Genomic DNA, 27,110 nt, shown 5'->3' with positions numbered 1-27,110 from the left:
GGGGATTTGCTTATATACTAATCATCTTCATTTTGTCATTTTTTTATATTGCTGTTGTTATTGTTATCTCCTCTTCCACACACATAGACACACACAGAGAGAGAGCTTTGTGTAGCATCTAGCTTGAAAAAGAGTTCTGGGGAACTTGAAAGCTAACTCACTGTTTTGTGACATTTTGTTTGGTGCTAATAAAAGTAGCACCCAGCTGTGGATTTTGGGGGGGGGGGTTCTCTCTCTCCCTCTCTCCCCCCTCTCTCTTTCACACACACACACACACACACACACACACACACACACACACACTGCTCATCGACCAGCACACCAGCCTTTGCTTTCTTTGTCCTTTCCGTTTCTGTAGGTATTATTACATTGCTTTCAAAGCACATGAAACTCCTCTGCCCAGCAAAGAAAGCTGTGTTGCTGTTCTGCAGAAAGCCAAGCTGGAGAAATGGGCTCTTGGGAAGACAAAGGTAGGATAAGTTCTATTCCGCTTTGTTCAGAGCAAAAGGTACATTCAGTATGGCAGCCTTGTAACACACCTACTTGTAAAGGGGATGGGAGAAGAAATCCGTTTATCTTTTCTGTGTTTGAAAAGCTGACCGTCCTTCTCACAACAGATTCCCACAGATTGTGAAATTGTTTTCTTCCCAGACAGCAGCACTGCTTTTGAGGAGAAGGGATCTACACAAACACACACACACACACACTTTCTCAGACATACATACATACATTCATACATACATATACAATGACATTGTGGCCCCTCAGTGTTCTTTGGAGATGTGCCAACCTTGAGGAATGCTGCCTCCTGCTCCTTTTCCTATAAGACTTGGGGAAGCAAGGGACCTTCTGGGGCAGTAGCTTTTGCAATCAGGGATGTTCCACTGGCAATGCAAAATAGGACCCATGCTTAAAATAGTATGTGGTGCTCCTATTATGTTCTCAGCAGAGCTTAATGGTGCAACTTAAGTGCTGATTCAGATGTCAGAATGCATGGGGTGGGGTGGAGAGAGACAAGCACTGCATGCACATCAGGAATAAGATGTCTAAACTGGCCTTCTAAAAGAATAGACACGGCCGTCTGATTAAAGTTAACATAAAACTAGTTTACTTACAATCGTCCAGTTCACAATAAGATCCCTGAAGGCAGACTTAATTTACAGAACAACGTATAACTAAATAGTCTCAAGCGACTGCGACATAGTACTGTAGTCAATTCTCCTAACTCTTAGGAACACAAAATGGAGAACAAGAAGAGCAGAACATGGAGGCCGTGTGCTCCTCTGTCCAAGAAGAGGCCACACCCACATTAAGTCACACGCAAAGGAAGTCTGTCCCAGCTCAGAAGGAACTAGCAAGTTTTCTCCTGAGTGATACAAAGCATTCCCCAGCATCTGCATTGTAGGAATGTTGTACCGTATTTGACTGCAATACGTTTTTACATCCCACAGTTTGGTGGCTCCCCCATGTAAAAACACTGCCCACCCATTTAAAAAGTAAGAAAAGCCTTGCTGGATCAACACAAAGGTCCATCTAAGCCCATCCTATTTTGCAAAGGTCCCTCTTATGTTGCACGGCGATTGCCGAGATGTCGTTATTTATTTGCAGGTCTATCCCATCTCTCCTGCAAGGAGCTTAAGGTGGCACACACAGTTTCCACCTCCTCATCTCCCCCTTTCAACAACCCTGTGAAGCAGGTCACGCTGAGAGTGAGCGACTGACCCAAAGTCACCCAGTGAGCTTCATGGCAAAGTGGGGGTTTGAACCCTGGTCTCCCAGGTCCTGGTCTGACACTGTAGCCACGACACCTGCCTCTGGGAAGCAGGACAAACGTGACATGCTCATAATGCCACCTGCCATTTGAACCTGGTCCTCTTCCATGGTTGGTTTTTCTCCAGCTGAAACTGCGGCTTCCCCTTACGTCCTCACCTTAATTGTTGCAGCAATCGGGTTGGAAGAAGGACTCTTTCTGCCCACTTTCCGGCACCTGGAGTGTTGTTGCTGCATCCCCAACAAATATAATTTCCCCAGGGTTCCTGGAATTCATTCCGAGGAGATCAGATGCTCCAGAAGCATTTCCCTGAAACCCTAGGATACTGATATAGCAGCATGCTATATTTCCCTTCTTGCTGCCACAGGAGATCCCTCTGCAGCAGCCTGATGAGAGTTGGAATATATATATATATATATACACACACACACACACACACAGAGAGAGAGAGAGAGAGAGTAAGTCTGTCGGTTGCAAGAATAAAGAAAATTCAGGTTTACTACTGCTGGAAAAGGGACGTGGGTGGTGCTGTGGGTTAAACCACAGAGCCTAGGGCTTGCCGATCAGAAGGTCAGCGGTTCGAATCCCCATGACGGGGTGAGCTCCTGTTGCTTGGTCCCAACTCCTGCCAACCTAGCAGTTCGAAAGCACATCAAAGTGCAAGTAGATAAATAGTTACAGCTCCGGCGGGAAGGTAAACAGCATTTCCGTGCACTGCTCTGGTTCGCCAGAAGTAGCTTAGTCATGCTGGCCACATGACCCGGAAGCTGTACGCTGCCTCCCTCGGCCAATAAAGTGAGATGAGCGCCGCAACCCCAGAGTCGTCTGCGACTGGACCTAATGGTCGGGGTTTCCTTTACCTCTACCTTTACTGCTGGAAAACAAAGCCATTCTGAGTAAAAACTTGTATTTTGCCATCGTGGAGTACTGAGGTTAACAAAAAGAAAGGTCCAACATTGACTGACTGAAGCAGGGGGAGGGAGGGAGGAAGTAAATCCCGCGAGAGAGAAATAATCTACAGGTACTAACTGTAGAAAGAAACATTGAGGGAAGATTGGGTTGCCTTTCTTTCTACACCCTCACCCCCGACCCACATTTCAAGTAACTCACCGCAGGTATTGTTGCTTTACTCCCAAAAGTAATAAGGTTTGGGGGCACTCACAGGTCAGTTGTGGGAGGGATTTGTCATTCTCCCAGTTATGCCACCAGGAGCGTGATGGGATCTGAGGCAGGCTCAGAAATGAGCTTCATAAAAAGAAGCTGTTTTTCATGGTGGAGAAGAAGAAGAAAAAGAAGAGGAGGAGGAGGAGGAGGAGGAGGAGGAGTTTGGATTTGATATCCCACTTTATCACTACTCGAAGGAGTCTCAAAGCGGCTAACATTCTCCTTTCCCTTCCTCCCCCACAACAAACACTCTGCGAGGTGAGTGGGGCTGAGAGACTTCAGAGAACTGTGACTAGCCCAAGGTCACCCAGCAGCTGCATGTGGAGGTGCGGAGATGCGAACCCGGTTCCCCAGATTACGAGTCTACCACTCTTAACCACTACACCACACTGGCTCCTGTTTGCTGTAGGGATGGCTGGACCTATCCATTTTGATCTCTCAGTTTCTCATTTTGCCAATCATAAACTCAATTAACAAATTGCTGCTGAAATGTGGGAGATTTTTTTTTAATCCTCATGAAGCATCAGGATTTTAGTGTGCATTTCTCCTAACAGACACATGTTTGTATGCAGTTTTTCCTTCCGTACACATATCTCCATACATCATGCATTATTTTCACTAATATATGCATTTCTGCCCAAGCACTTTAACATATGCATTTTTGTACACATGGATTGGCTGGGTAGCTGCGCTGCAAAATTTAAGGAGTTTGAAGGATAGCCGTGTTTTGGTTCTCGTATAGTTTCGTAAAAGTGTGAATTTTGTAGGTTCGCCTTTAAATGCAAACTTCATCTGTTTCCTTTCCCATCCCATGCTTGCCAAAACCCAGCCTAGGAAATAATACAGCCATCACCATAAAGAAATGCTATGCTACACATTAATTTACAAGCGAGGTGGCAATGTGCTTTACAATGCAAGTACAATTTTCAACAGCCAGCATCACTGTTCCTTTTCCTATTACCCTCCAGAGTCCAGAACACCCTCCTTAATTATTTTATCGTACTTACGTGTCACATCACGTTTGACCTTGTTGGTTTCATTGCAGGTTTTCTTGAAGTATTACCATGTTGAACAACTGAACTTGTTTCTGCGTGAAGTTATAGGCAGGGTGGTGACCATGCAGGCTTATACTAAAGGGTGGCTTGGAGCTAGGAGGTACAAGAAACTCAAAGAGAAAAGAACAAACAGTGCCATTGCCATTCAGTCAGGTAAATGTTCCCTAGTTCCCCTATATCATAGATGATCCCAGAGTTTCAAGCTGTTAAATTGCGCACAAATTGCCTATTCGTTTTTTTAATAGCTGGATGTTAAACCCCAAATAACATGTGGTGGGTTCTTCCTCTGCAGTTAACTGATGCCAGCATTATGCAGATTCATTGCTAACTTATCAACTTTGTAATCGCTAATGTCTTTGCTTAAACACATTTATAGGCTTTGCCTGTAAACAAAAGAAGAGCAGTGCTGTTAATTGTCTCTTCTGGGCTATGAAGCACACAAGAAAAATGAGGGGCTGCCTGGTGTGAAGTTGATTTTTTTTAAGGAAAGAGTATGCACATCTACATTCCAAATGATTGCTGTGTCTGCTGGGCCTATTTCTGGAATGCTGTATATTCCTTCAGTTTGAATGCAGAACCTGTTTGGTCTAGAGGCTATGTTAGACTTCTTAGGATGCTCAGCATAGGAGGGATTTGTTTAAGGACACAAAAGAATCCCCAACAAAGTGCCTGCCGTTTATGCATTCTTTCAGTGGCCTACTGAATGTTCTGCATACGTTATAGAATCATAGAGTTGGCAGGGACCACAAGGCTCATCTAGGCCAACCAGTGGCGTAGCGTGGGTTGTCAGTGCCCGGGGCCGCACAGAGGGAAACGTATGCATCTGCATTCAACTGCCCAATGGCATCTGCATTACCCGGGAGATCACAGCCGCAGAGATAAGAGTCATTCCGTTGTCTGGAGAGGTCACTTCTTGGTTCTCATTGAGAAGCCATTTTCAATGGAGCCCAAAGACGGAAACACTCAGCTGGATTGAGGCAGCACCAGGTGCTACAATTTTGCACCCCAAACAATTTTGCGCCCGAGGCAACTGCCCCTGTGCCCCACCCCCGCTACGCCACTGAGTCCAACCTCCTGCAACCCAGGACTCTTTTACCCAACCCTGAGATTAAGAGTCTCAGGCTCTGCTGAATGAGCTATCCAGGATGCAATAACTCCATATACCCTGCCCTTGAAAATGTTAGCTTTCAGGTGTTTTTAAAGGATAGTCTCTCGGTACATGAAAGAGACCTCACAGAGGAATTTTATCATTTGTATTTTACACTGGGGGGAGATGTTAGAGATGTATGCTGTGTTTTTGCCTGCTGATGAGCAGTGCAAGGCCCAAAAGCAGCTTCTGATCTGGCAGGTGCCTTCCCTCAGTGCCAAAAAAAGCAAGGACGTTGTTCCTTACACTGTAGGCCTCTGCCTCCAGGGGTGACTCCTTTCACAATGAGAGAGGGTGCTTTGAAAGCAAGCGTGAGTCACTTCTAACCTGATACAGGGAAGGGTTTGGTGAGAGTTGTGGGTCACCTGTTACTCAGCCCTGCCTCCACCTATCTCTGCCCTGTCCATTTTTTTTTTTTATTTTTTTTTTGCTAAGATGGGAGGAAAGATTCCTATTTAAACAGGAACACAGTGGCATCCCATAGTCTGCAGTGGATGGTGCTCCTAAATGCTTTCCATTACGTCAGCAGCACAGCTGACCTCCAGTGCAGGCAGGCAGATGTTGCTGGAGATTGTAGCCTAGTGCAGAGCCCAAAAGATGGAAATCTATTAGATGAGCATCTTGTGCTGACACAGACATGAGGGGTGGCATTGGTCTGCAGTGTACTTCGTCGCATCGAGATGCAACGGATGCGCTTCTTGTATTAAAATGGCCTGTTCTGTGTAGGAACCTGGGGGCTAAAAGGTTGCTGCTCCCCTGACATTTAAAAAACAACAATGGTTCACCCTTAGTTGCTGAAGCGCTCTGTGCCATGTTCTGAATTTGCATATATTCAAACAACTCAACACATGCAAACAAGCATTCGGCCACTGTTTTTCTTCCCACTGGGGGAGGTGGCAAACCTAATCAAAGAGCCCACGCTGTGACAGAAAGGCTGGAGGAACTGTTTGAAGCAGTAGGGAGCTGCTTAAACCTACTTCAGTCATGAGCCCAGCATTCAACAGGCCACTTAACCGGGAGAGCGCTTTGGTGGGGTGAGGAAGAAGGCTGAGGCAGAAGGGATCAAAACGGTGGCCCGTGTTTTTTTTTTTCCTGACTGACTCTGCGGCAGCCTTTCCTTTAAAGCGAACGTAATTCACAACACATGGCTTTGTATTTTTAGCCTGGAGAGGATATGATGCACGCAGGAAGTTCAAGGATATAAAGAACAGAAGAACCGATGCTGCTATTCATATTCAAGCAGGTAATTAAAACAATATTTTCACAGCTGACACCTATTTTACTGCGGGTAACTTCCCATGTCAGTGTTTGTGTCTGGCAGAAATCAAGCGCAGCCAAAACAAAAGGAACTTAAAGGCGCTTCTCCTGATCGCTGGCCTCCTTGTGCCTGAAGTTCGAATGCAGCATTCAGGCACTTGGTGGAGGAGCTGGCTCTGACCAGGGTCCACATGACTCATAATACAGCAGCCCCATTGTCAGTCTTACAGGCATCCCAGCATTGCTACCCTTTGGAAAAAGCCCTTGGTATTTTCACAAAAAAGCAAACAAGGTGGTATGCTGCTAATTATCCAGTGGGGCAATACATCTTTAGAGTAGGCAGATTCATACCATTTTTTTATAAGAGGTAGTCAAGGTGTGTTCAATTAGCAACTCTGAAATAAATGGGACCAATATGAGAAAAGCCTTGGCATGCTGTAGAGCAGGCACGTCCAACAGGTAGATCGCAAGCTACCGGTAGATCACTGGACATCTTTGGTAGATCATTGGTAGATCACTGGCTCCCCCCCCCCAAAGAAGCTCAACAACTTTGAGCTGAACCCCTAAAAAACGGTCCTTTCCCCCTCCCTAAAAAAATCTCAACAACTTTGACCTGAACTCCCCAAATAGGGGGTAGATCACTGCCAGTTTTTAACTCTGTGAGTAGATCACAGTCTTTTGGGAGTTGGCCACCCCTGCTCTAGAGGCTACTGTGCATAACTTCCCCACCTGCCTCTTCCTCACAGCAGCCCCCCCCCCAGCAGGTTTTTTATGCAAAAAAAAAGGTGAGGGAGCTCAACACAAAGGTTGTTTGTTTGTTTGTGTTTGTGTGTGTGTGTTTGCGTATGTGTTTGTTTGTTTGTTATTGCGGGCCCACCCGCACCTCCATGCAGTTGCTAAATGTAAGATGTGATTAACAATCTCAACCCAGGCAATGATCTGGGTTAGAAATGGCCACAACTTCATTGATATATGTGGATTTTTGACTCAGGCATTGGGTGTATATCTATTCCAGGCCCCCCCAGACCAAATAATAATAACAATAATAATAAAAATTTTTGGAAAAAAAGGTAAGGGAACTCAGTTCCTCCAAGTTCCTGCCTATAAATAAAAATGTCAACCCTGCCCACAACTCCCTGGAAATTCTCTGCTGAGGGATGCTTCCAAATAGGCTGGGCTGCAACACAAGAAGCTTAAAGGGAATCCCCCAAAATTGGACAAAGGCAACAACTGTAAGGTGGTGCTTTGTCAGCCTGTACAATACCTACGTCTTTCCATTCCAATGGGATGCGGGTGGCTCTGTGGTCTAAACCACTGAGCCTCTTGGGCTTGCTGATCGTAAGGTTGACAGTTCGATTCCCCATGATGGGGTGTCCCAGCTCCTGCCAAAGCATGCCAGTGCAAGTAGATAAATAGGTACCACTGCGGCGGGAAGGTAAACAGCATTTCCGTGTGCTCTGGCTTCCATCACAGTGTCCCGTTGCACCAGAAGCGGCTTAGTCTTGCTGGCCACATGACCCGGAAAGCTGTCTGTGGACAAACGCCGGCTCCCTCGGCCTGAAAGCGAGATGAGCACCGCACCCCATAGTCACCTTTGACTGGACCTAACTGTCCAGGGGTCCTTTACCTTTCCATTCCTGTCCTGTCCCTCTTGCATTATTACTGCTATGAGGATGCAGGTTGTCTGGTAGTATTCATCAGGAAATGCATTTCCCAGGATCATATACCACGCACTCTGGGAGAGCTTTGTTTATACTGCAGTGCTGAGGGGCTTTCTCTCTCTAGGGTTGCCTCTGAGCACAGAAATTCCCATTGCTCAGCTGAGTTCACCACCCCTTTCCCATGGTTGTGGGTCAGGGGCACTCGGTCCATGCTTGCCGTAGGTGTGTGAGACCTTAGAAGGCATTCCCCACCACGTGCACGAGGAGGGATGCTGCTTCTAGAAACACGTCCAATAATAAAAGGGTTTTTTGATGCTCAAATGCACCGATTCACATATTCAGCCAATGTACTGCATGCATCTGATCCTCTGTAGCCGGCACTTGGAAAACGACTCTACCAAGCTCAGAAGGAATGGCATATTTATCACTCGCTGTGCCCTGCATTGATGCGCAGGCAGCGCCGCTCCCAGAGGAAGTCACAGCTGTTTTCAAAGTTTGATACTGTGGTTGTCAGGTAGTTGCCTCCGGACGGGTTTTGATGGTTGGGCACAAGCTGTTCCTCCTCGTAGCTCTTGAGAAGGCAGGCCATAACTAAACCAAGCAGGGACAGCACCATAATTTTTTTTAAAAAAAAATGGGGTGGGGGGGGACACACAGGCGAGGCAAAGTGTATTTCTAGGTGGGTGAGTTGTGTCCCGTATGCTAAGATCTCTGAAATAAAAATAACAGGGGATGTTAATGACCGAAGTTCAGCAATGAAGGGCAGGTGGAGGGAGGGGTGCCTTGCTTGAGGGGAGGCTTAGGTGCCCTTCCCAGCAGTGCTGTCAAGTATCCCGTTTTCCCCGGGAATCTCCCTTATTTCAAGCAGTTTCCCGCTGCCATCCCTTATTTTTTATATCCCTTTAATTTCCCGTTTTTTCAAAGGAAGCAGCTCCTCTCCCTCCCCCTGCTGGCCAGGGACTGGGAAGACCTCGCCTCCTTGCAGCCTCAAAGCAAGCGGGAGCCATTTCCCGCGCTTACAGGGGGGCGTATTTGGCCCCCTGCATCAGCCCATATCAGCTGCCACCGAGCCCCTCAGCTAGACAATAGGGTTAGCTGGGGGGGGGGGAGCCTGGCTGCCTTTGAAAACGGGCGGCTGTTGCTTTGAAACGTTACAATACGACGGAGCGGCGCACACTTTGTAACTTTTTATCCGGAGCTCGCTGAGCAGCCGAGGCATCGTAGCCCACAGGCAGCGTTTCCAAAATACAGTAAGCCTACTGCGCGCGTTCACACCAGTGCCGCCCACTTTTTCTTTTGGCTCCGCCCACCACTGCCATGTGACTGTCCCCGGGATAGGTGAGGCTGCTGATCCCTTATTTTCAAATCCGAAACTTGACAGCTATGCTTCCCAGTGCTGCCCGTGAAACCGGGCCCTGTGGCTGCAAGCCTTTCCCATTCTGCTGGGGGCTAGTGCAGAGTGCGTCACCTCAAGACACAAAAACATGCATTCCCTGTTAGGCGTGGCAGCCCACAGCTGATGCAGCGCAGCAAGGACAACAAACATTTCATAATCAAATTCTACCTCCCCGAAAAGTGGCTTGTCATGGTATCGGATTGGATGCGTTAACATGGATATTTATTCCCGCGAATGGAGCAAGTTATATGAAGTGTAGGTGGGATCCCACGAGGCAAGACACAGAGATGGCAGCAAGAACCTTCATTGAACTAACAGAACTGGACAAAAGGGGCAAAGCAACTGCTTATATACATTTCTGAAGGCCTGGGCCCCTCCCACTCCCACCGTGATTGGCTGTCTAAACTTCCAAGCTGCGAATCATGACTCAGAGTTTAAGGGCCAATGGCAGAGGCCCAAATCCTGTGATTGGATATCATGTATCGAATCAGAACGCAGGGGTTCAAAATCCTTAGTCCAGACTCAAGCTTAGGCAAACACAGACCACTGAATACATAACATGGATATAACTTGCAAATGTAGCAAGTTATATATTATCTTAACCATTTTATTTATCAGGCACTTTTGCCCCCAAACAAATCACACCACTGGTACGTCAGGCCGGCTACTCTTTTCAGCAGCCATTTTGTGCTGGCACACACAATACGTCTATCGATAGATGCATACCGGCGCCGCATATACATTTTTGAACCAAGAAAAGCACTAATGATAGCAATAGGATAGTGTCATTTCCCCCATCCTTAAGGAGAACAGCTTTGTTATGGGGGGGGTCAATGTGTTTCCTGGACATGGGGTACTGCACGAAGGTTGGGGGTGTGGAATGGAAAACCAGGAATGGGAGAATGGAGTGGAATGGGAGGAATCAGGAGCAGAAGCGCTCTTTGCGGCAACAGGTCAATGCAAGTCCCTCTCGTTTATCTCTGCATCCATATTTCCAAAATATAAGCAGCAATTACTATGTGTAGCCATTTTCCCCCCCCCCTGGTTTTGCTAGACTACAGATGTGCGATGCTCAGAGTATGGTGCCTTTTCTATGGCTCTTTCAGTGCCAGATGAAGACTTTGGTTATTCATCCCGGTTTCTAAGTAGCATCTTGAATCTACTGTGGACTGCTGTGGCTTAGTGTGGTTTCAATACATACCGTAAACTAGTTATACTGCCTTTGTTATGAGGAAAGCTTCTCTTTTGGGTTTTTTTTGGCTGTCTTTTATCGCTTACTGTTGATTTTAATTCTTGCATCCTGTGTTTTCAGTATTCCCTTCATAAGCCACTCAGGGAATGTTTATTGCTGGGTAGTCAAATAATTTACTTTAAAAACACATCAATGCTCATGTTAGACCAACACTGCTTGGTGTTGTAAAGACCCCACACCCCGGTGCTCACAAAGGGGTTGTAATTAAGGGACAGTGTGTTTCATTCACAAGAAATATGATCAGCCTAACACAGAAAGCACGAGGAGTTTTGATTCGATGAAGTGCATCGGTTGCATTTGCTACCCAGGCATTCAAAGAACTATCTAATTAAAATATATGTCTCTGGGGGGGGGGAGAGAAAGAAAGAAAAGAAAAGGAGAATGTTACAGGGGTGGGGAGGAAGAAAGGTGGTCTTGAAATTTAGGAAGCATTTGGCTTACTTGTTTCTACAGCGCGGCTCATATTGAGATTTGTTTCCCTTTCATCTCCTTCCCAGTAAAAGCAGCGCTGAGGCTTATCCCTTTAGCTTCCTCAGAACTTCCTTTCAGAATTCCCGATCTATTACCAGCACATTCACATACCAGAAACAAGATGCCTTTTCATGCTGTCAACCTTTTTCATCTGAAATGTAAATTAATTCTTGCCTTGACAGAGATCAAAGTGGGGGTATTAACCTTATTGGACCCTTCCCTCATCAGAATCTGTTCCAAAGACTATGAGGCTGGTGTTGTTGGGATGTGGGGAAAGGGGGCGGCGGGGGGGGGGGACGACGACGCACAGCCTTCAGTGTTATCTATGGCCCTCCTCCAGGCAGGTCCCCCTGCCTACAAGTTGCCATTTCAAAGGCAGTGGTTTCTTTTGTAAATGACCTTATCATTGCTTCATACTGTGTGAAAAATGATTTGCCTGAATAATTCTTCCAGGATTAGCCTGCTCATTTTAATTGTTGCAAGTGGGGTGGGGGTGGGGTGCCTTCATTCAAGATTTCAGGATATCCTCTGAGTGGTTTTGACAGCAAGAGATCTTGGCCAGATAGGAAAATGTACATATGGCTTCTGATCAGGGTGGGGGGCTGGACCCCTCGTGATTTGTTCAGGTTGCTCATTTCCTTGCAGTGCAGTCTTTGGAGGTGGGCTGCATTTGCATTTTGAAAATAAACAGATGCCTTTCGCATACCCGAGCGGCTGGGCTAGGCGTTCTCAGTGGAACCAAGGAGAACAGCAACAGACATCAGATGAAATGTTGGAATGGTTGGGTGGGGGAGTAAATGTTTGTTTCTATCCTCCAATGGGGATAGGAACATTATTTGTTCTTTTTAAAACCCAAATGCACTTGAGAATCCATTCCCTAAGAGGAAGTATAGTGCTGCCGCAAAACAAGTCACTGTAGAGTTGAAGAAGGAGAAAGCAGATCCTAGAATTTGAAGTCCTGCACTTATTTAAACTGGAAGTAAAGAGGTGGCTGCAGGATTAATAATTTCCGCTCATTGTTGCTCAGTCTCTCTCTGCTTTGATATAATTGTTATTGAATTTCCTTTTTCTTTTTTTTACAAATTGACTTCAAATTAAACAGTCGCATTGTTTCATTAGTTCCAGTTACAGGTAGGTAGCCGTGTTGGTCTGCCATAGTCAAAACAAAACAAAATAAAAAATTCCTTCCAGTAGCACCTTAGAGACCAACTAAGTTTGTTCTTGGTATGAGCTTTCGTGTGCATGCACATCTGAAGAAATGTGCTCATACCAAGAACAAACTTGGTTGGTCTCTAAGGTGCTACTGGAAGGAATTTTTTATTTTGTTTTGTTTTGTTTCATTAGGTTAGAGCGTGGTGCTGATAACCCCAAGGTTGCAGGTTCGATCCTTGTATAGGACAGCTGCATATTCCTGCATTGCAGGGGGCTGGACTAGATGATCCTCAGGGTCCCTTCCAACTCTGCAGTTCTAGGATTCTATATATTGACTTCCCACCCCCACTCCCCCCAGTGTTTTTGTTAAACCCCTTTTCTCCTGCGTTATATACCAAAACAGCTGGAGGGCCAAGTTTGGCCATCACTGATCTAGAGGGTACCAGTTGGGGTGGGCTGGCCTAAATCAGGTCCTACAGCATTCGTTTCTCCTGGAGATAATTGGGGAGTGGGGTTGGAGGCGCCCTCTTTTTCGTTTACCAAATTTGAACCACACTGTGAATGACCGATACGCCTCAGCACGTTTTATGGGCAGTGCACCCGTCTCCTGTATGTAACAGCAATCTTGATGTGCTGTCTGTTGAAGCTGAGGGGAGCCTCGTTTTGTGTCAATACTGTATCAGTATTCCCAGTGTGCAAGTTACACTTCGCCCCAAATGACTAATAATAAAACGATAGCAATATTCATTTCAAGTCTTACTCCGTTGGCCCTGAGTCTTAATAGTCCCATCATTAGCAATGCGAAGATTGGGATCTAATTCATTATGGCGGTGCATCGGAGAATATTATTAAATGCATAAGGTGAAAATAAAGTGGCAGCTGGTAATCATTCTTCTTCATTGATGTGGGGATTGTTCCTGGGGCACTAGCGGTGTGTGCCTGCTAATTTCACACTCCTTGAGCCAAGTGCTTAGTGTCAAAACCAGGGATAGTCAGAGATGCAAATAGCTGTGATGGCTCGCCCACCTGACGTCAGCTTTCCCTCCCACCCCTCTCTCCTCCCCCCCCCTGCCTTCTTAACGCTAACAGGATATTCTGTAAACATCTTTGCTGGGAAATGATTTGCATCTATCTAAATGCTACAGCGTGTGAGCTGTCCCTGGTATTCCTGCTGCACCGCGGCGTGTTTCAAACCCATTCATATTTGCATTGATTTGCTGCTGGCATTATTTGTTCAGCAAAGCGGGAAGCAGGGAAGATCATAGGACTCTTTCATCAGCAGCTAGTTCTGCCAGTGGGCCGCTTTGGGAAAGGAGTTGAAGCTAGGGCCAAGCTTCTGCCGTAATCCCCGGCAAGTCCCATCACTGTAGCAACTCTCTTAACGTTCCTGCGTTCACAGTTGGGGCCGGGAGCAAGCCTCACCCCCCTCAAGCGGTCAGATTTGGACCAGATCCACTAGTCATCTGATGTATATTATAGCGCCTGCTTTGCAAGACTTAGTGTCATTTTCAAATCTGCCTTGAGTCTTTTGTTTCATAGCATCAGATCTTGCCATCTCATCCATTCACAGGCAGCTGGAACAAATGCTTCTTTTTCTCTGCATGATAGCCTCTGACAAACCTATCCCTACAGTGCCATGTGAAAGTACAGTACCAAAGTGACACGGTGGTTCTTCGTGTAGCCACCAATATTGAGGGAAGTGTTCTGCACACCCTCCAAGTGTTCCTGTTTTCCAGGCTCAGTCCCAGATTTACAGAAGCCATCTTGGTTTCTGATTTGATTCCAGAATGTTTCTTAGCCCGTCCCTGTTTTCACCAGAGAAATGTTGGAGGGTATGGTTCTACTGGTTTGCATTTAAGTTTCTCCATAGAGTTGCATAATTTGAGACATTTATAAAAATGACAAATAATAGTTGTGTAAACCAGCCTATAGAATGAATCAGGACAAGAATGAGGATTTTGTTTTTGTTTTAACTGAAGCAATAAACGGTGCTGGGAAAATTGCAACATTACAAATGAGTTAAGAATCTGAAATAACAAATCATCTGTTTATCTAATCAACAGGTGTGGGTGTTTAAAGACAATTTCTCAAAGTTCTAGCACATTCTAGTATGAGCAACAAGCAGAACCTAGAATAGATGGTTTCAAAAGGTGGTGGAATATTTCTTAATGGCTGGAGTCACCAGAGTGATGGATCAAGTTTAGTCCCTGTTGCAGTCATATCCCCATATGAGCCCTTGTCTTTTCCCCTTTTAAGTGAATGGTTCATATTGCTTCATTGGTCTAATTCTGTGCAGGCAAGGCTGTCTTCTCCATACTAGTGGGGCGTCCTCAAGGGTGTATCGTGTATGTAGTACATAGAGAAACACTGTCCCCTAGATTCTGCTCCTTGGTCACACCAGAGTGTGACAGAACCTTGAGAAGTGGTTTATATATCTGTATATGGATTGATAAGTTGCTGATCAGCCCAGAGATGGAAAGATGACAAAGTCCCTACCAAAGAGGAATGGCAAATCAAGCTGATGGAGTACAATGAAATGTCAAAACTGACCGGAAAGCTCAGGAACCCAGAAGATAAAGAATGGGGGAAATTTATAAATTATCTAGGAGAGCACGGTAAGCAGATGAAAACATTAGCACAGGCATCCCCAAACTCGGCCCTCCAGATGTTTTGGGACTACAATTCCCATCATCCCTGACCACTGGTCCTGTTAGCTAGAGATGATGGGAGTTGTAGTCCCAAAACAACTGGAGGGCAAAGTTTGGGGGGTGCCTGCATTAGCAGGATTCTAATAACACTTGTAATGTAGCAATTATCATGGACAATATGGAGAGATATAAAACATGGATGATGAAATGACATGCAGTTGAAAAGGTTGACAAAAGGACCGATGGAGGGGAGGGGATGGTGGGAAGTCCAGAGATTCGGAGAAATCTCTAAATATGGATATGTATTTTGTATTGTTATAACTTTACACTTGTAAAATCAAATAAAAATTATTTCAAAAAAGAGGTAAGTTGCTGATGAGATAGATAGATATTTTTATTTTATTTTAGACTCTGCTCATTTGTAACATAACAGTCTTTCCTGCACCACTGTTTGCTTCAGCTTGAGTCTACTGCATTCTAGACTGCAAGCCTAACCATGTTTGCTCAGAAGCAAGTCCTGCTGAATTCAGTGGGACTAACTCTCAGGAAAGTGGGATTGCAGGGCAGCGTTGCACTCAATAAAAGTGGCATCCATGCCAAGGTGTTTCTCCCACCCTTGACATATAGAGACCCTCCCTCCGTACAGGTACCACCCATCACAATGGCGAGCGTTTTGTCAGCGCTATGAACAAATTAATTTTGTTTCTCAGGCCTTGGACAAATATTTTTGTCATTCTTCTGCCGCAACAGTTCAGGGACTCTCGCCCCATGTTTTAACCTTGCCTTTCTTGCTGTCTGCTTAGCTTTCAGGGGATACTTAGCTCGCAAAAAATACATCAGAATGAAGGAGAGCGGTGGCTGCCCATCAGATACACAGCCCATGAGCTTTGCTTCTGGTCTGAGTTGCGAAGAAAACGGGTGAGTTTTGGTTATTCTGTCCAAAGAGAGGTGAGAGGGAAAGTGTGTGGAAACAAAAAAATGCTTGTTCTCTGAATCACTGGACTGCTTTGCACATTAAATGGCAACAAACCCAAAGATGTCATCACCATCATCATCATAATTTATTATTTATACCCTGCCCATCTGGCTGGGTTTCCCCAGACACTCTGGGCAGCTCCCATCAGAATAATAATAATAATAATAATAATAATAATAATAATGTGATAAAACATCAAACATTAAAAACTTCCCTAAACAGGGCTGCCTTCAGATGTCTTCTAAAAGTCAGATACAGTAGCTGTTTATTTCCTTGACATCCGATGAGATGGCGTTCCACAGGGCGGGCGCCACTACCGAGAAGGCCCTCTGCCTGGTTCCCTGTAACCTCACTTCTTGCAGTGAGGGAACCGCCAGAAGGCCCTCAGAGCTGAAGCTCAGTGTCTGGGCAGAACGTTGGGGGTGGAGACACTCCTTCAGGTATTGCCAATAACCAGTCACAGTTTCTGAGAGTTGTACCTGTCTGATACACTTCTGCAGACAAGCATTTGTTGCATTCACCTGTAAAATGTGTGACGCAGCCTCTCACAAGCTGCGTGAACCATGGAAGCTGTTGGGGGGAATGAAAAGCTCTACCGCTGCTTCTATCAGTTTATGTTTTCCCTTTATTGTGAACTTTATGCGTTAACCTGCTGCAACTTCAGGCAGAGTCCTAAGAACTACAAGCAGCTTACTGTGTGGATCAGTCTAATCTCACAGAGAGTCTTTGTGGCTGCGACTGGATGCTGCTATTATGGAAAATCTCCCTAGCACACACCAGGCCCAATCCACATGGCAAGCAGCCAGTGTGGTGTAGTATTTAAGAGTGGTAGACTCGTAATCTGGTGAACCGGGTTCGCGTCTCCGCTCCTCCACGTGCAGCTGCTGGGTGACCTTGGGCTAGTCACACTTCTTTGAAGTCTCTCAGCCCCACTCACCTCACAGAGTGTTTGTTGAGGGGGACGAAGGGAAAGGAGAATGTTAGCCGCTTTGAGACTCCTTCGGGTAGTGATAAAGCGGGACATCAAATCCAAACTCTTCTTCTTCTTACAAAGGTTGTGAACGCCACCTGGAGCTGCTCCCTTGTCTCCATTTCCACACATTGAATCACTGCTCACATCATGTGTTTTCTCCAGCAGGGGAGATGATGGGAGCTTTTGCCTCTTAAGCCATCATACAAAACAGTTCCACTGATCTCTTCCTAGATAGGCCAATATACTTTAATTTGTGTCTCTGCCTCACAAACTCCACTAGTCTTCTGTGATACTTGTTCTGTTCCATACACTAGTAGAAAAACCTGCTTTTCAGAGCTTCTAAGAAATGAATAATCTATTGAACTTCTAACATTGTGGTATTATTCTGGACTTGCTGTATTTTTCCGTGTATTAGAGCTTTTTTATTATAAAATAAAGTTTAAAGGGGGGTCGTCTTATACATGGGTAGCGTAAAGGGGGGATGTTGGATTTTTTGCTGCCACGAATCAGAGATTGTCAGCGGCTATTGGATGTGTTTTTGGTGGCTGTGAAAGGGCTGTAGTTGATTGGTTGTCGCTGCCATATGTATGCTGGTGATTGGCTGATTCTGCCAGCGAGGGACAGGCGGCTTTTTAGACATGAGCGGCTGGCAGCGTTGGTCTGTGAGTGAGCGATTTTCGTCAACAAGTCAGGGCAATCTCCCCCCCCCCATTTTCTTAATTTGGAGTCCCCCAAAATAGGGGACGTCCAATACAGGGGAAAATACAGTATTCTGTTTCGTCATGTTTGAAAGAATTAGCCACATGTATTTGTGGGCTTTTAATCTGCAGCTTGATCCTATGCATGTATATTCATAGGCAAGTATATTCATCGTGAATCGACAACATTCTGGGGGTTGTCTCAATCAATCTTGTATACAGCTGAATCATGCAGTATGTATCGTGTTAAGATGCCAGTTTGTGGCTTATAATGCTCATCTTCAGCTTGTGGTCAATGAATTTTGAAAGATTGGTTCTGTAGAGTGCTGGATACATGCCTTAACGACCATTGGATTCAGATGAGAATCGCAACATCTTTTCACAGGAGAAGAGTCTTAGTTGCATGGGAAATTAAGATCTACGCCCATTTTCTAGTTTTGTTTGGCCCAATAAAAGCCCCACCCCTCCACTTGTGACTGCTGCTGCTAACCATATGGCTGGAAAGATGATGAAAAATAATATTTCAATGTTTAATTTAGTTGCTTTTGGTATGTCCTTGTCCATGTGGTCCCATAGATGCAGGGTTGCTGTAGTGTTACTCCAAAATTCAATTCTCTGTGTTGTTCAGGACACACCCAGGGCTAGCAAGTAAATGCTCAAGGTAGGGTTCAGCAATTAGTGGGCTGGTATCCCATCGCAACCTGTAGCTGGACAGTGGAGATTCCAAAAGCCTGTGGTCATTGCTAATGCACATTCATTCCTTTGCCTTGACACTATAAGATGCTGTAAACTGGTCTTACACTTGGCTATCATCAATGGCAACACAGACAGATACACACACACACACACACACACACACACACGAGAGAATTTATATCCCGTCCTTCTAGTGCATTACTGAGGGTGACTTCCAATGATTGAAACCAACTATACAATACAATAACTCTTAATTTAAAAAACCAATATACAGCACTATTTTTCTAGAAAAAGAGGTGCCAGAACCCACAATGAAGGCCTCTCTTGTTCTCTTAGAATGGCAATGGTGCCCACCTGAGAGGTGCCGGAACTAGTTCTGGTAAGTTCGGGCTTAAAAAATTGCTCTGCCAATATAACATAAAAGAGAGACAAACACAGCAGATAAATATAAAGTCAGGCAGAAACATTGGGTGGTATTACGAAGTGCTGGAGGGAACTGATGTTTTAAAGATGATATCAATGTCTGGGCTATCCCAATTTCCACAGCAATCCCTGAAACAGATTATCAGTCATTCAAAGATTATTTTTCTGAAAGCTGACTACCTATATAATATTTTGTGTTTTTTTAATGTTTTGCTAAATGCTTCTTATATTGATGAAAGAGTTGCTTGATTATCCAAGCACATCTGAAAGCTGTCAGCAGGCTACAAACAGGAATGTCAAAATATGGTTATATTTTTGTGGGAACCATATTTAAGACTTGTAATGAAATGAGAGGAAGAGTAAACCACTGGCGCTGTCATGGGGGAGAGAGATGTGCTCTAGGAAGCTCCACTGTCAGAAACACTTGTAATGACCAATATTTGCAAAGAAAATATGGAGAGCTCAAATTGGGCAAAGCCTCACACAGCTTTGCTTTGCAGAACACAAAGTGAGCTCTGCGTTATCTTTAAGCACAGGCAAAATCTTTGGCTCAATTCCACTGTCGACAGAGTACAGTCATACCTCGGGTTGTGCACTCCGCAAACCCGGAAGTATGCGCAGAAGTGTCCTGTGTTCGCACATGCGCAAAATGGACGCTTGGGTTGCGTACTTTTCAGGGTGCGAATGGCACCCCGGAACTGATCAGGTAGGTAACCCGAGGTACCACTGTATGTTGCTTTTCTTTAGCCTTTTTAAAAAAGAAAGAATTTTTTTTAAAAAATGGGAAACAACTCAAAACACAAAAGGAAAACAACTCAAAAGTACTTGGGAGTGCTTTTTGCTCTTTTCAGGTGTAGTGTTAAAGCTATTCTGAAAAATATTTCCTTTTATTTGTGGCTATCTACACAGATCTGTTTATAAGTGGGTATTTCTCAAATCTTGAGCAACAACTCAAATCCTTCTTTAACACATTTATTGAATCTTGAAATTGCCTATCTTTTTGCATCTCGTGTGAGTAGTTCAGGATAGCCAATCCATAGCTGTCAACTTTCCCTTTTTTTTGCGGGAAAATGCCTTATTCCAGCACTGTTTCCCACTGCAAAAAAAGGCAAGGTTGACAGCTATGAGTCAATCATGCATTGCCAAAAGCAAGAAAAAGTATTACACCCCCCCCCCCAAACAGGACAAGGTTTGCAAATGCTATTTTGCATGTAAGATGCAAATCTAGAAATGATTACTATAATTTAAATAGAAATACATGTCATTCTAGTGGGGAAGACTGACATGTTCAGTCTACTGTCTGATGTTAAATGTTGATAGGTAATGTCAAAGCCCCTGCTCTCCCTTCTTAGGATTCCTTATCTTTAAATCAGATTTGATCCAGACACCACTACCTTTCAAATGGAGGAGTCAATCACCAGTCCTTCAAACAGAATACCATCTTCTATAAGGTAGGCCATTACCTAGAGTAGTTGAAGCCACCTATCGCTACCAAAAAAAAAAAAAAACTGCTTCAGCTGCCTTCCAGATTTCTCTTTCCCTCAGAGTTTTGGTCAGGGGGATGAAGTGTCCCCCATACTAATTTCTTTATTTGTGGGGGAGGCTTGGTATCTCCCTCCCGCAGTGATTCTGAGGAGAAATCCTCACTTCTTAGCTGAGGAAGTCCTAAGAATTTGCCTGTTGCTGAATCGCTCACTTGATACGCAGTCTTTAGTCACAAGAGAAGGCTCTCTTCTGTGGCTCAGTTTTTGTCTGAGTGGCATTTTGAAAAGGGAAGCAGATGATTTACATTCACGTGATGGCACCATTTATCATTTCAACTCATCCGACAATATCTCTAAACAAAGTGTTACAATGCAACTCACTGTACCTGTCAAGATCTAATGGATGCCTCAAAAGAACATGATACATTCAACACATGCAAAACCTTTCCCACACCAGATCAAAGGGAGCAACGGAACTTGTGTTTTATTTTTGCATTGACAAAGTGGAAAGGATTGATGGAGTTTGTTTATATATATATATATATATATATATATATATATATATATATATATATATATATATATATGAAAATCAAATGTAGATTGTACAATGTTTCTGGTAACAACACAGTAACGCCAAGTAAAATTATTCATCGGTTGATTATTATTTTTTGTATTTATATTGGCAAATATGTCCACAGAAACTAGATGCTGATGAGAATTATAAAAATTGTGCACCCCAAATCTATGGGTGTTTACTTAGTTCCGCAGACTTTACTGGGGATCGCTTCTAAGAAAGCACACACAAGAGTGCAGTCCTTGACTCTAGATTTTGGACATTGTTTTATAAACCCAAGGTCAAGAACCAACACGAACCGCTATGGAAATTGGATAATTTGTTGGTTTGATTAATATTCCACCTTTTTCCAAGCGCAGGACTCAAGATGGCTCACAGCGTAAACAAAAAAACACGCAATAAACATTTTTTAAAAGTAAGTTATTATATTTATTCCAAAGGCCTCTTTCTCTTGCAGTCCCCGGCACCACCACTACAGTTTACATTTGGAGGGTTCAAGAGATGGATCTGCCAATTTTGGTTTCTCTCGGTTTCTCATTTTTCCAATCTTAAATTCAATTCTTTGCATTTCTGCGGCAATTTCCAATTTAAAAAGAAGAAAGCGGGGGGGGGGAACCCTCTTAAAAATTCACCAGCATTTTAGTGCAAATTTCTACCAAGAGGCACATTCTTGTATGCAGCTTTGACTAATAAACACATTTTGCAAGCAATTTTCCCTAATGTAATGCAAGATGGGGGTAACTGTACCCCTGAATGACCAGGTGTGCAGCCTGCGAGTCATTTTGGACTCACAGCTGTTCATGGAGACGCAGGTCAATTCTGTGTCCAGGGCAGCTGTTTACCTGCTCCATCTGGTATGCAGGCTGAGACCCTACCTGCCCGCGGACTGTCTCGCCAGAGTAGAGCATGCTCTGGTTATCTCCCGCTTGGACTACTGCAATGTGCTGTAGGTGGGGCTACCTTTGAAGGTGACCCAGAAACTACAGTTAATCCAGAATGCGGCAGCTAGACTTGTGACTGGAAGTGGCTGCCGAGACCATATAACACCGGTCCTGAGAGACCTGCATTGGCTCCCAGTACATTTCCAGGCACAATTCAAAGTGTTGGTGCTGACCTTTAAAGCCCTAAACGGCCTCGGTCCAGTATACCTGAAGGAGTGTCTCCACCCCCATCATTCAGCCCGGATACTGAGGTCCAGCTCCAAGGGCCTTCTGGTGGTTCCCTCACTGCGAGAAGCCAGGTTACAGGGAACCAAGCAGAGGGCCTTCTCGGTAGTGGCGCCCGCCCTGTGGAACGCCCTCCCATCAGATGTCAAGGAAATAAAGAACTATCTGACTTTTAGAAGACATCTGAAGGCAACCCTGTTTAGGGAAGTTTTTAATGTTTGATGTTTTATCATGTTTTTAATATTCTGTTGGGAGCCACCCAGAGTGGCTGGGGAAACCCAGCCAGATGCGTGGGGTATAAATTATTATTATTATTATTATTATTATTATTATTATTATTATTATTATTATTATTATTATTTCAAGGGTGGCTCCAACCCCAGGAAGAGAAAGGGAGGAGAGACTTCTAGGTGCACAAGTAAAGTTTTCCTGGCCCAGTGCGTTTTGGAACAAACCCTTCTTCAGCAGCAGTGACTCCTAATATAGTGCAGTGGTGTTCCTTTCCATATCAAAGGCAGTATCTCTCTGAATACCAGTTGAATGGGAAAGGGCTGTTGTGTTCCTGGCCTGCTTGGGGGCTTCGCAATAGGCATCTAGTGGTGACATTATGATGCTGGACCAGTTGAGCTCTTGGTTTGACCCATTAGGATTCTTCTCATGTCCTTTTGGAGTTTCCGTAAAAGCTTCACATAATCACTGGTAGAGAATTGATTTAAATTATTATTATTATTATTATTATTATTATTATTATTATTATTATTAATTTCATTCGTATACCGCTTTATATTTTTAAGAAGATTCTCAAAGCGCATCTCACAGCACATTAAAACATCAATAAAACAATCCACAGAAAACATTACTGAAGAAAGTCAAATATAAAGTACGGTATACAGTCAAAGCAACATAATTAACAGGAGAATATCAATACTGCCAGTGCATTACACAATTCAGATGATTGAACCACATTCAGAAGGATATAATACAGCTGGAGACAGTCAAAGAAATAACAAGTCCACATACCAAATATGGATGGTGGAACATTTTTCTTGATAATAAAAGAGGCTGCAATGTTTTGGGGAAAGGAAAGGCATAGGTGTGATCTATGCGAGCAGCTAACTCCTGTCACAGTCAAGTGGCCCATTCATTTCAAGAATCTGTCCTGCATGGTACATTTGTAGGTGATGAATGTTCCCATTGACTTCAGCAGCCGCAGGATGAGGCCTTAACGAATTAAGTGGCCAAGCAGAGGTGCAGTGATATCCTTTTAGCCACAAGCCACAAATTACGTAAGCCATCACACTGGGAAATAGGTTCTTGAGAGGAACTACTGCCTCTTTATGGTATGTGGCTCTTTGCATCGTTGTCCTTAATTAAACCAGGAAAGCATAACTTGTGTTCTTGTTACTCAACAAGTTTCGTTTCATTTCTCACAGGACTAAATTTGCAATAGGGTTCAGCTCTCACCATCTGTTTTTAAGACCAGGACTTACTATTATTATTATTATTATTATTATTATTATTATTATTATTTATACCCTGCCCATCTGGCTGGGTTTCCGCAGCCACTCTGGGCAGCTTCCAACAAAATATTAAAATACAATAGTCTATTAAACATTAAAAAGCTTCCTTAAACAGGGCTGCCTTCAGATGTCTTCTAAAAGTCTGGTAGTTGGTTTTCTCTTTGACATCTGGTGGGAGGGTGTTCCACAGGGCGGGTGCCACTACCGAGAAGGCCCTCTGCCTGGTCCCCTGTAACTTGGCTTCTCGCAGAGAGGGAACCGCCAGAAGGCCCTCAGCACTGGACCTTAGTGTCCGGGTAGAATGATGGGAGTGGAGACGCTTGTGGGATATGGGAGGGAGGGAGTACCTTGAAAAATGCCCCTGAAAAAGTTCAGACTTATTTCCCCCTCCATGTTTCCCCGATACCATTGCATGCTAGCTTTCTCATGGGGCAAGGCTGGCCCAAGACATTTTGGCACCTGAGGCAGGTCTCAAAATGGTGCCCCCCTTCCCGCCAGGGAAGAAGGGGTGAGGGAAGAAAGATTGACATTGGGATCTGCTGCCTGAGGCAGTCTCCTCACGTTTTGCCTCATGGGTGGGCTGGCCCTGTCACAGGGCACTCCAGCCACATTTCCAAGTTGCTGCTTGCAACAGTGGCAACATGTTTCCCCTTGTCTTTAATTTTTATTATTTAGTGCTTGGTTTTATTTGTATTTATGAGACACCACACAGTACAAATTCTGTAGGTAGTGCTCGCAAAAAAGTAAAAATATAACAATTGAGAAAAAAGATAAATTAATGAAAAGCCCTCATCCACCTCCGTCTCCTGAAAGTGCTGCAGGTTCCACATACCTACCCAGGGGTGTAGCAAGGGGGGGCGGGGGGCGCCCCGGGTTCCATAATAGAGGGGGTGACAAATTATCAAATTATTGGGGGAAATTTTTTTTGAATTTTTTTTAATGCCTGCTCCGAAGGTCTTATCTTACTATACTAGGGATTATATAGCTATATATGAAATTTAATGCATATCGGTTAATATCTTGACCCTCCTCCACCAAAATAGCTGTTCACTTGGCTGTTTTCCTATGTCATGAAGGCTGAAATTTCAGTTCAGAGAACACTTACTGTTCCCAACCCTAACCCTGTGGAAAGCCATCTAATTAGACTTTAATTTGATTTTGAGATTTTTTCAGGAGGTAATTTAATTATTGTTTGATTTTATACCAATGTTATGTATCTGATGTTAGCCACCCTGAGCCCGACTTTGGCCAGGGTGGGTGGGATATAAATAAAAGTTTTATTATTATTACTACTTGTTATTATTCCTTTGTAAGAAAATATGAAATAACATAAAACCATTTTTGCGGGGGGGGGGATCAATGGGGGGGTTGACAAACAAGAAATTTTCCACACCGGGTAACCTACCACCTGACCTTCCCATGCCTCGGGGGGGGGGAACAAATTTTTTTTTGCCCCCGGGTACCAATTTACCTTGCTACACCCCTGTACCCACCCACCTGAAAGTCGCCACTATGCCCCATGGCATTGGGGGGGGGGGAATTCACCCAGACGCAATATATTTGCACATATGTCAATACTGATATAAGTTTGGCTGCCAGATTCCTGTGAATGGATCTGTGGTCATTACCATTTTGCCTAAAGAGTTGCTTGACAAAAGTTAATAATTTGATTTAAAAAAACAAACAAACTTGCATATTAATGTTCCTTTAATAGCTTTGGATGTTTCCTAAATGGACAACACACTGCAGTGTTGGGGATCAGACACCAATACAATCTAGGGATATGATTTTTTGGGGGGGGGTGAGGATTTTTGAGCTGAGAGACAGAAATAGATGAGAGCTGAGAGTTACTAGTTTGAAATGCCTGGAAGAGGCATTTCAAGTTGAGGGTAACAAAAGAGGTGATAAGTGTGTGGAGGAGAGAATGCCATGCGCTACTTAGAGCTTTGGTTTTCATGTTTGGGAGCTAGCAGTTGTCTGCTGAAGAGACAAGCTGCATAGTGCATTGAATTTTTAAAAGTGGCTTGCCTCTTCTAAAGGCAGCAGAGACATGCAAATAAACAAACAAAGTTTTGGCTGCATGTACAATTCCCCTGCATATCACGACTATTGATCCTAACCAATGTTTTTACTGAAGGAGACCTGTTGTTTTATTAATTTTAAAGCAATGTTTTCCATGCACAATCATGATATATACATTATGCTTTTAATATTTTAAAACAGTAAATTCAGAAGTGTGTGTGTGTGTGTGTGTGCACATACACACACATACACACCCTGATAATTATACAGTGGAACCTTGGTTCTCGAATGGCTTAGTTGACGAACAAATCGGCTCCTGAATGCCAAAAACCCGGAAGTAAGTGTTCCGGTTTCCAAACGTTTTTCAGAAGCCGAATGTCCAACGCGGCTTCTGCTTGAGTGCAGGAAGCTACTGCAGCCAATCGGAAGCTGCGCCTTGGTTTTCAAACGTTTTGGAAGTCAAATGGACTTCTGGAACGGATTACATTTGAGAACCAAGGTGCCACTGTACTAGGTTTTATTTATAATGGAATTGTTGTATTGTGAGATTGGTTTCGTGTATCCCATCCTGGTGTCATTTGTTTGATGAATGGTAGGTGAGCCATGAACTGAACTGAAATAATTTATTTATGCTACCCGAGTTAGGAAGAGAGCAGAGAGAATTGTAGCAGATCCTTTACATCCCGGTCATCATCTGCTTGATTTACTTCCATCTGGACGTCGCTACAGGACTTCATATACAAAACCGGCCAGGCACAAGAATAGTTTTTTCCCTTGTGCCATTAAATTTTTAAATTCGTAGTTGTATAGCTGAAGGGGAGGTAAATTATGGTTGGGGTTTCTTTGTATTGTGAGAGGAACAGTGTCTGTATGTTTACATTGCAATGTAGCCGAAACAAATTCCAAGTATGTTGGAAAATGTACTTGGCCAATAATAAATTATTCCTATAAAGTAAAATAAAACAGTAATTTGCTTACCTAATGAGGAAGCATGATTGAGGGGCTGGGTACATGTGGATAATTTTTTTTTAAAAAATTAACAGACAAATAGTAGTATTATTAAAATGACAACAATGGTTATAACTTCTTGTTGTGTTTTAGGCAGCCAAGCAACAGCGCAACTTCTCCTACAGAGCTGGATTTTCTCGACAAACAAACAAGCAAGGTACTATGAAGCTCAGGCTCTAAAATGACATGAAATCCCTGCATCTACAGTTCTGAAGCGTGTTCATGGTTTCTTGGCATAACCATCAGAACATGAAACCGTTAGTGGTGTTTTGAAGTCTTTGAGACAAAAGGCTGCTTGCTAAGAACTTTAGTTCTGTAGAAAGACAGGGAGGTACAGTGAATAAGGGAATCAAAAGGCTGGAAATCTGCTGCTGAGAATAAATGCTAGCTGCTCCCTGAGGTGATTTGTCTGTGCACTTCACTTTCTACAGATGTTAGAGCCTCTTTTTTTTAGTAAGGACCTGAGGTTCTTTGGTAGCACTTTGATATCCTGCTTGAATTCAATATGTGAAATGGAGGAGTCGCTCTGTGACTGGGAGCACAGCACAGTCTTTGAAGTCTGATCCAATTTTTGCTGCTTACCATTTGATGTT

At 44.1% G+C, this 27,110-nt stretch overlaps 1 protein-coding gene across 1 annotated transcript in view; it reads left to right on the top strand.

Moving 5' to 3' along the window:
• Positions 1–27,110, top strand: part of MYO3B (myosin IIIB) — a 222,882-nt gene that overhangs the window by 155,139 nt on the left and 40,633 nt on the right. Inside the window, 5 exon segments of the mRNA XM_033168350.1 lie at positions 359–470; positions 3,981–4,143; positions 6,300–6,380; positions 15,778–15,892; positions 26,611–26,674. Coding sequence (XP_033024241.1) covers positions 359–470; positions 3,981–4,143; positions 6,300–6,380; positions 15,778–15,892; positions 26,611–26,674 — 535 coding nt within the window.

Source organism: Lacerta agilis, chromosome 1 (genome assembly GCF_009819535.1).
Source record: "Lacerta agilis isolate rLacAgi1 chromosome 1, rLacAgi1.pri, whole genome shotgun sequence".
NCBI lineage: Eukaryota > Metazoa > Chordata > Lepidosauria > Squamata > Lacertidae > Lacerta > Lacerta agilis.
This window is presented reverse-complemented; position numbering and strand designations above follow the sequence as displayed.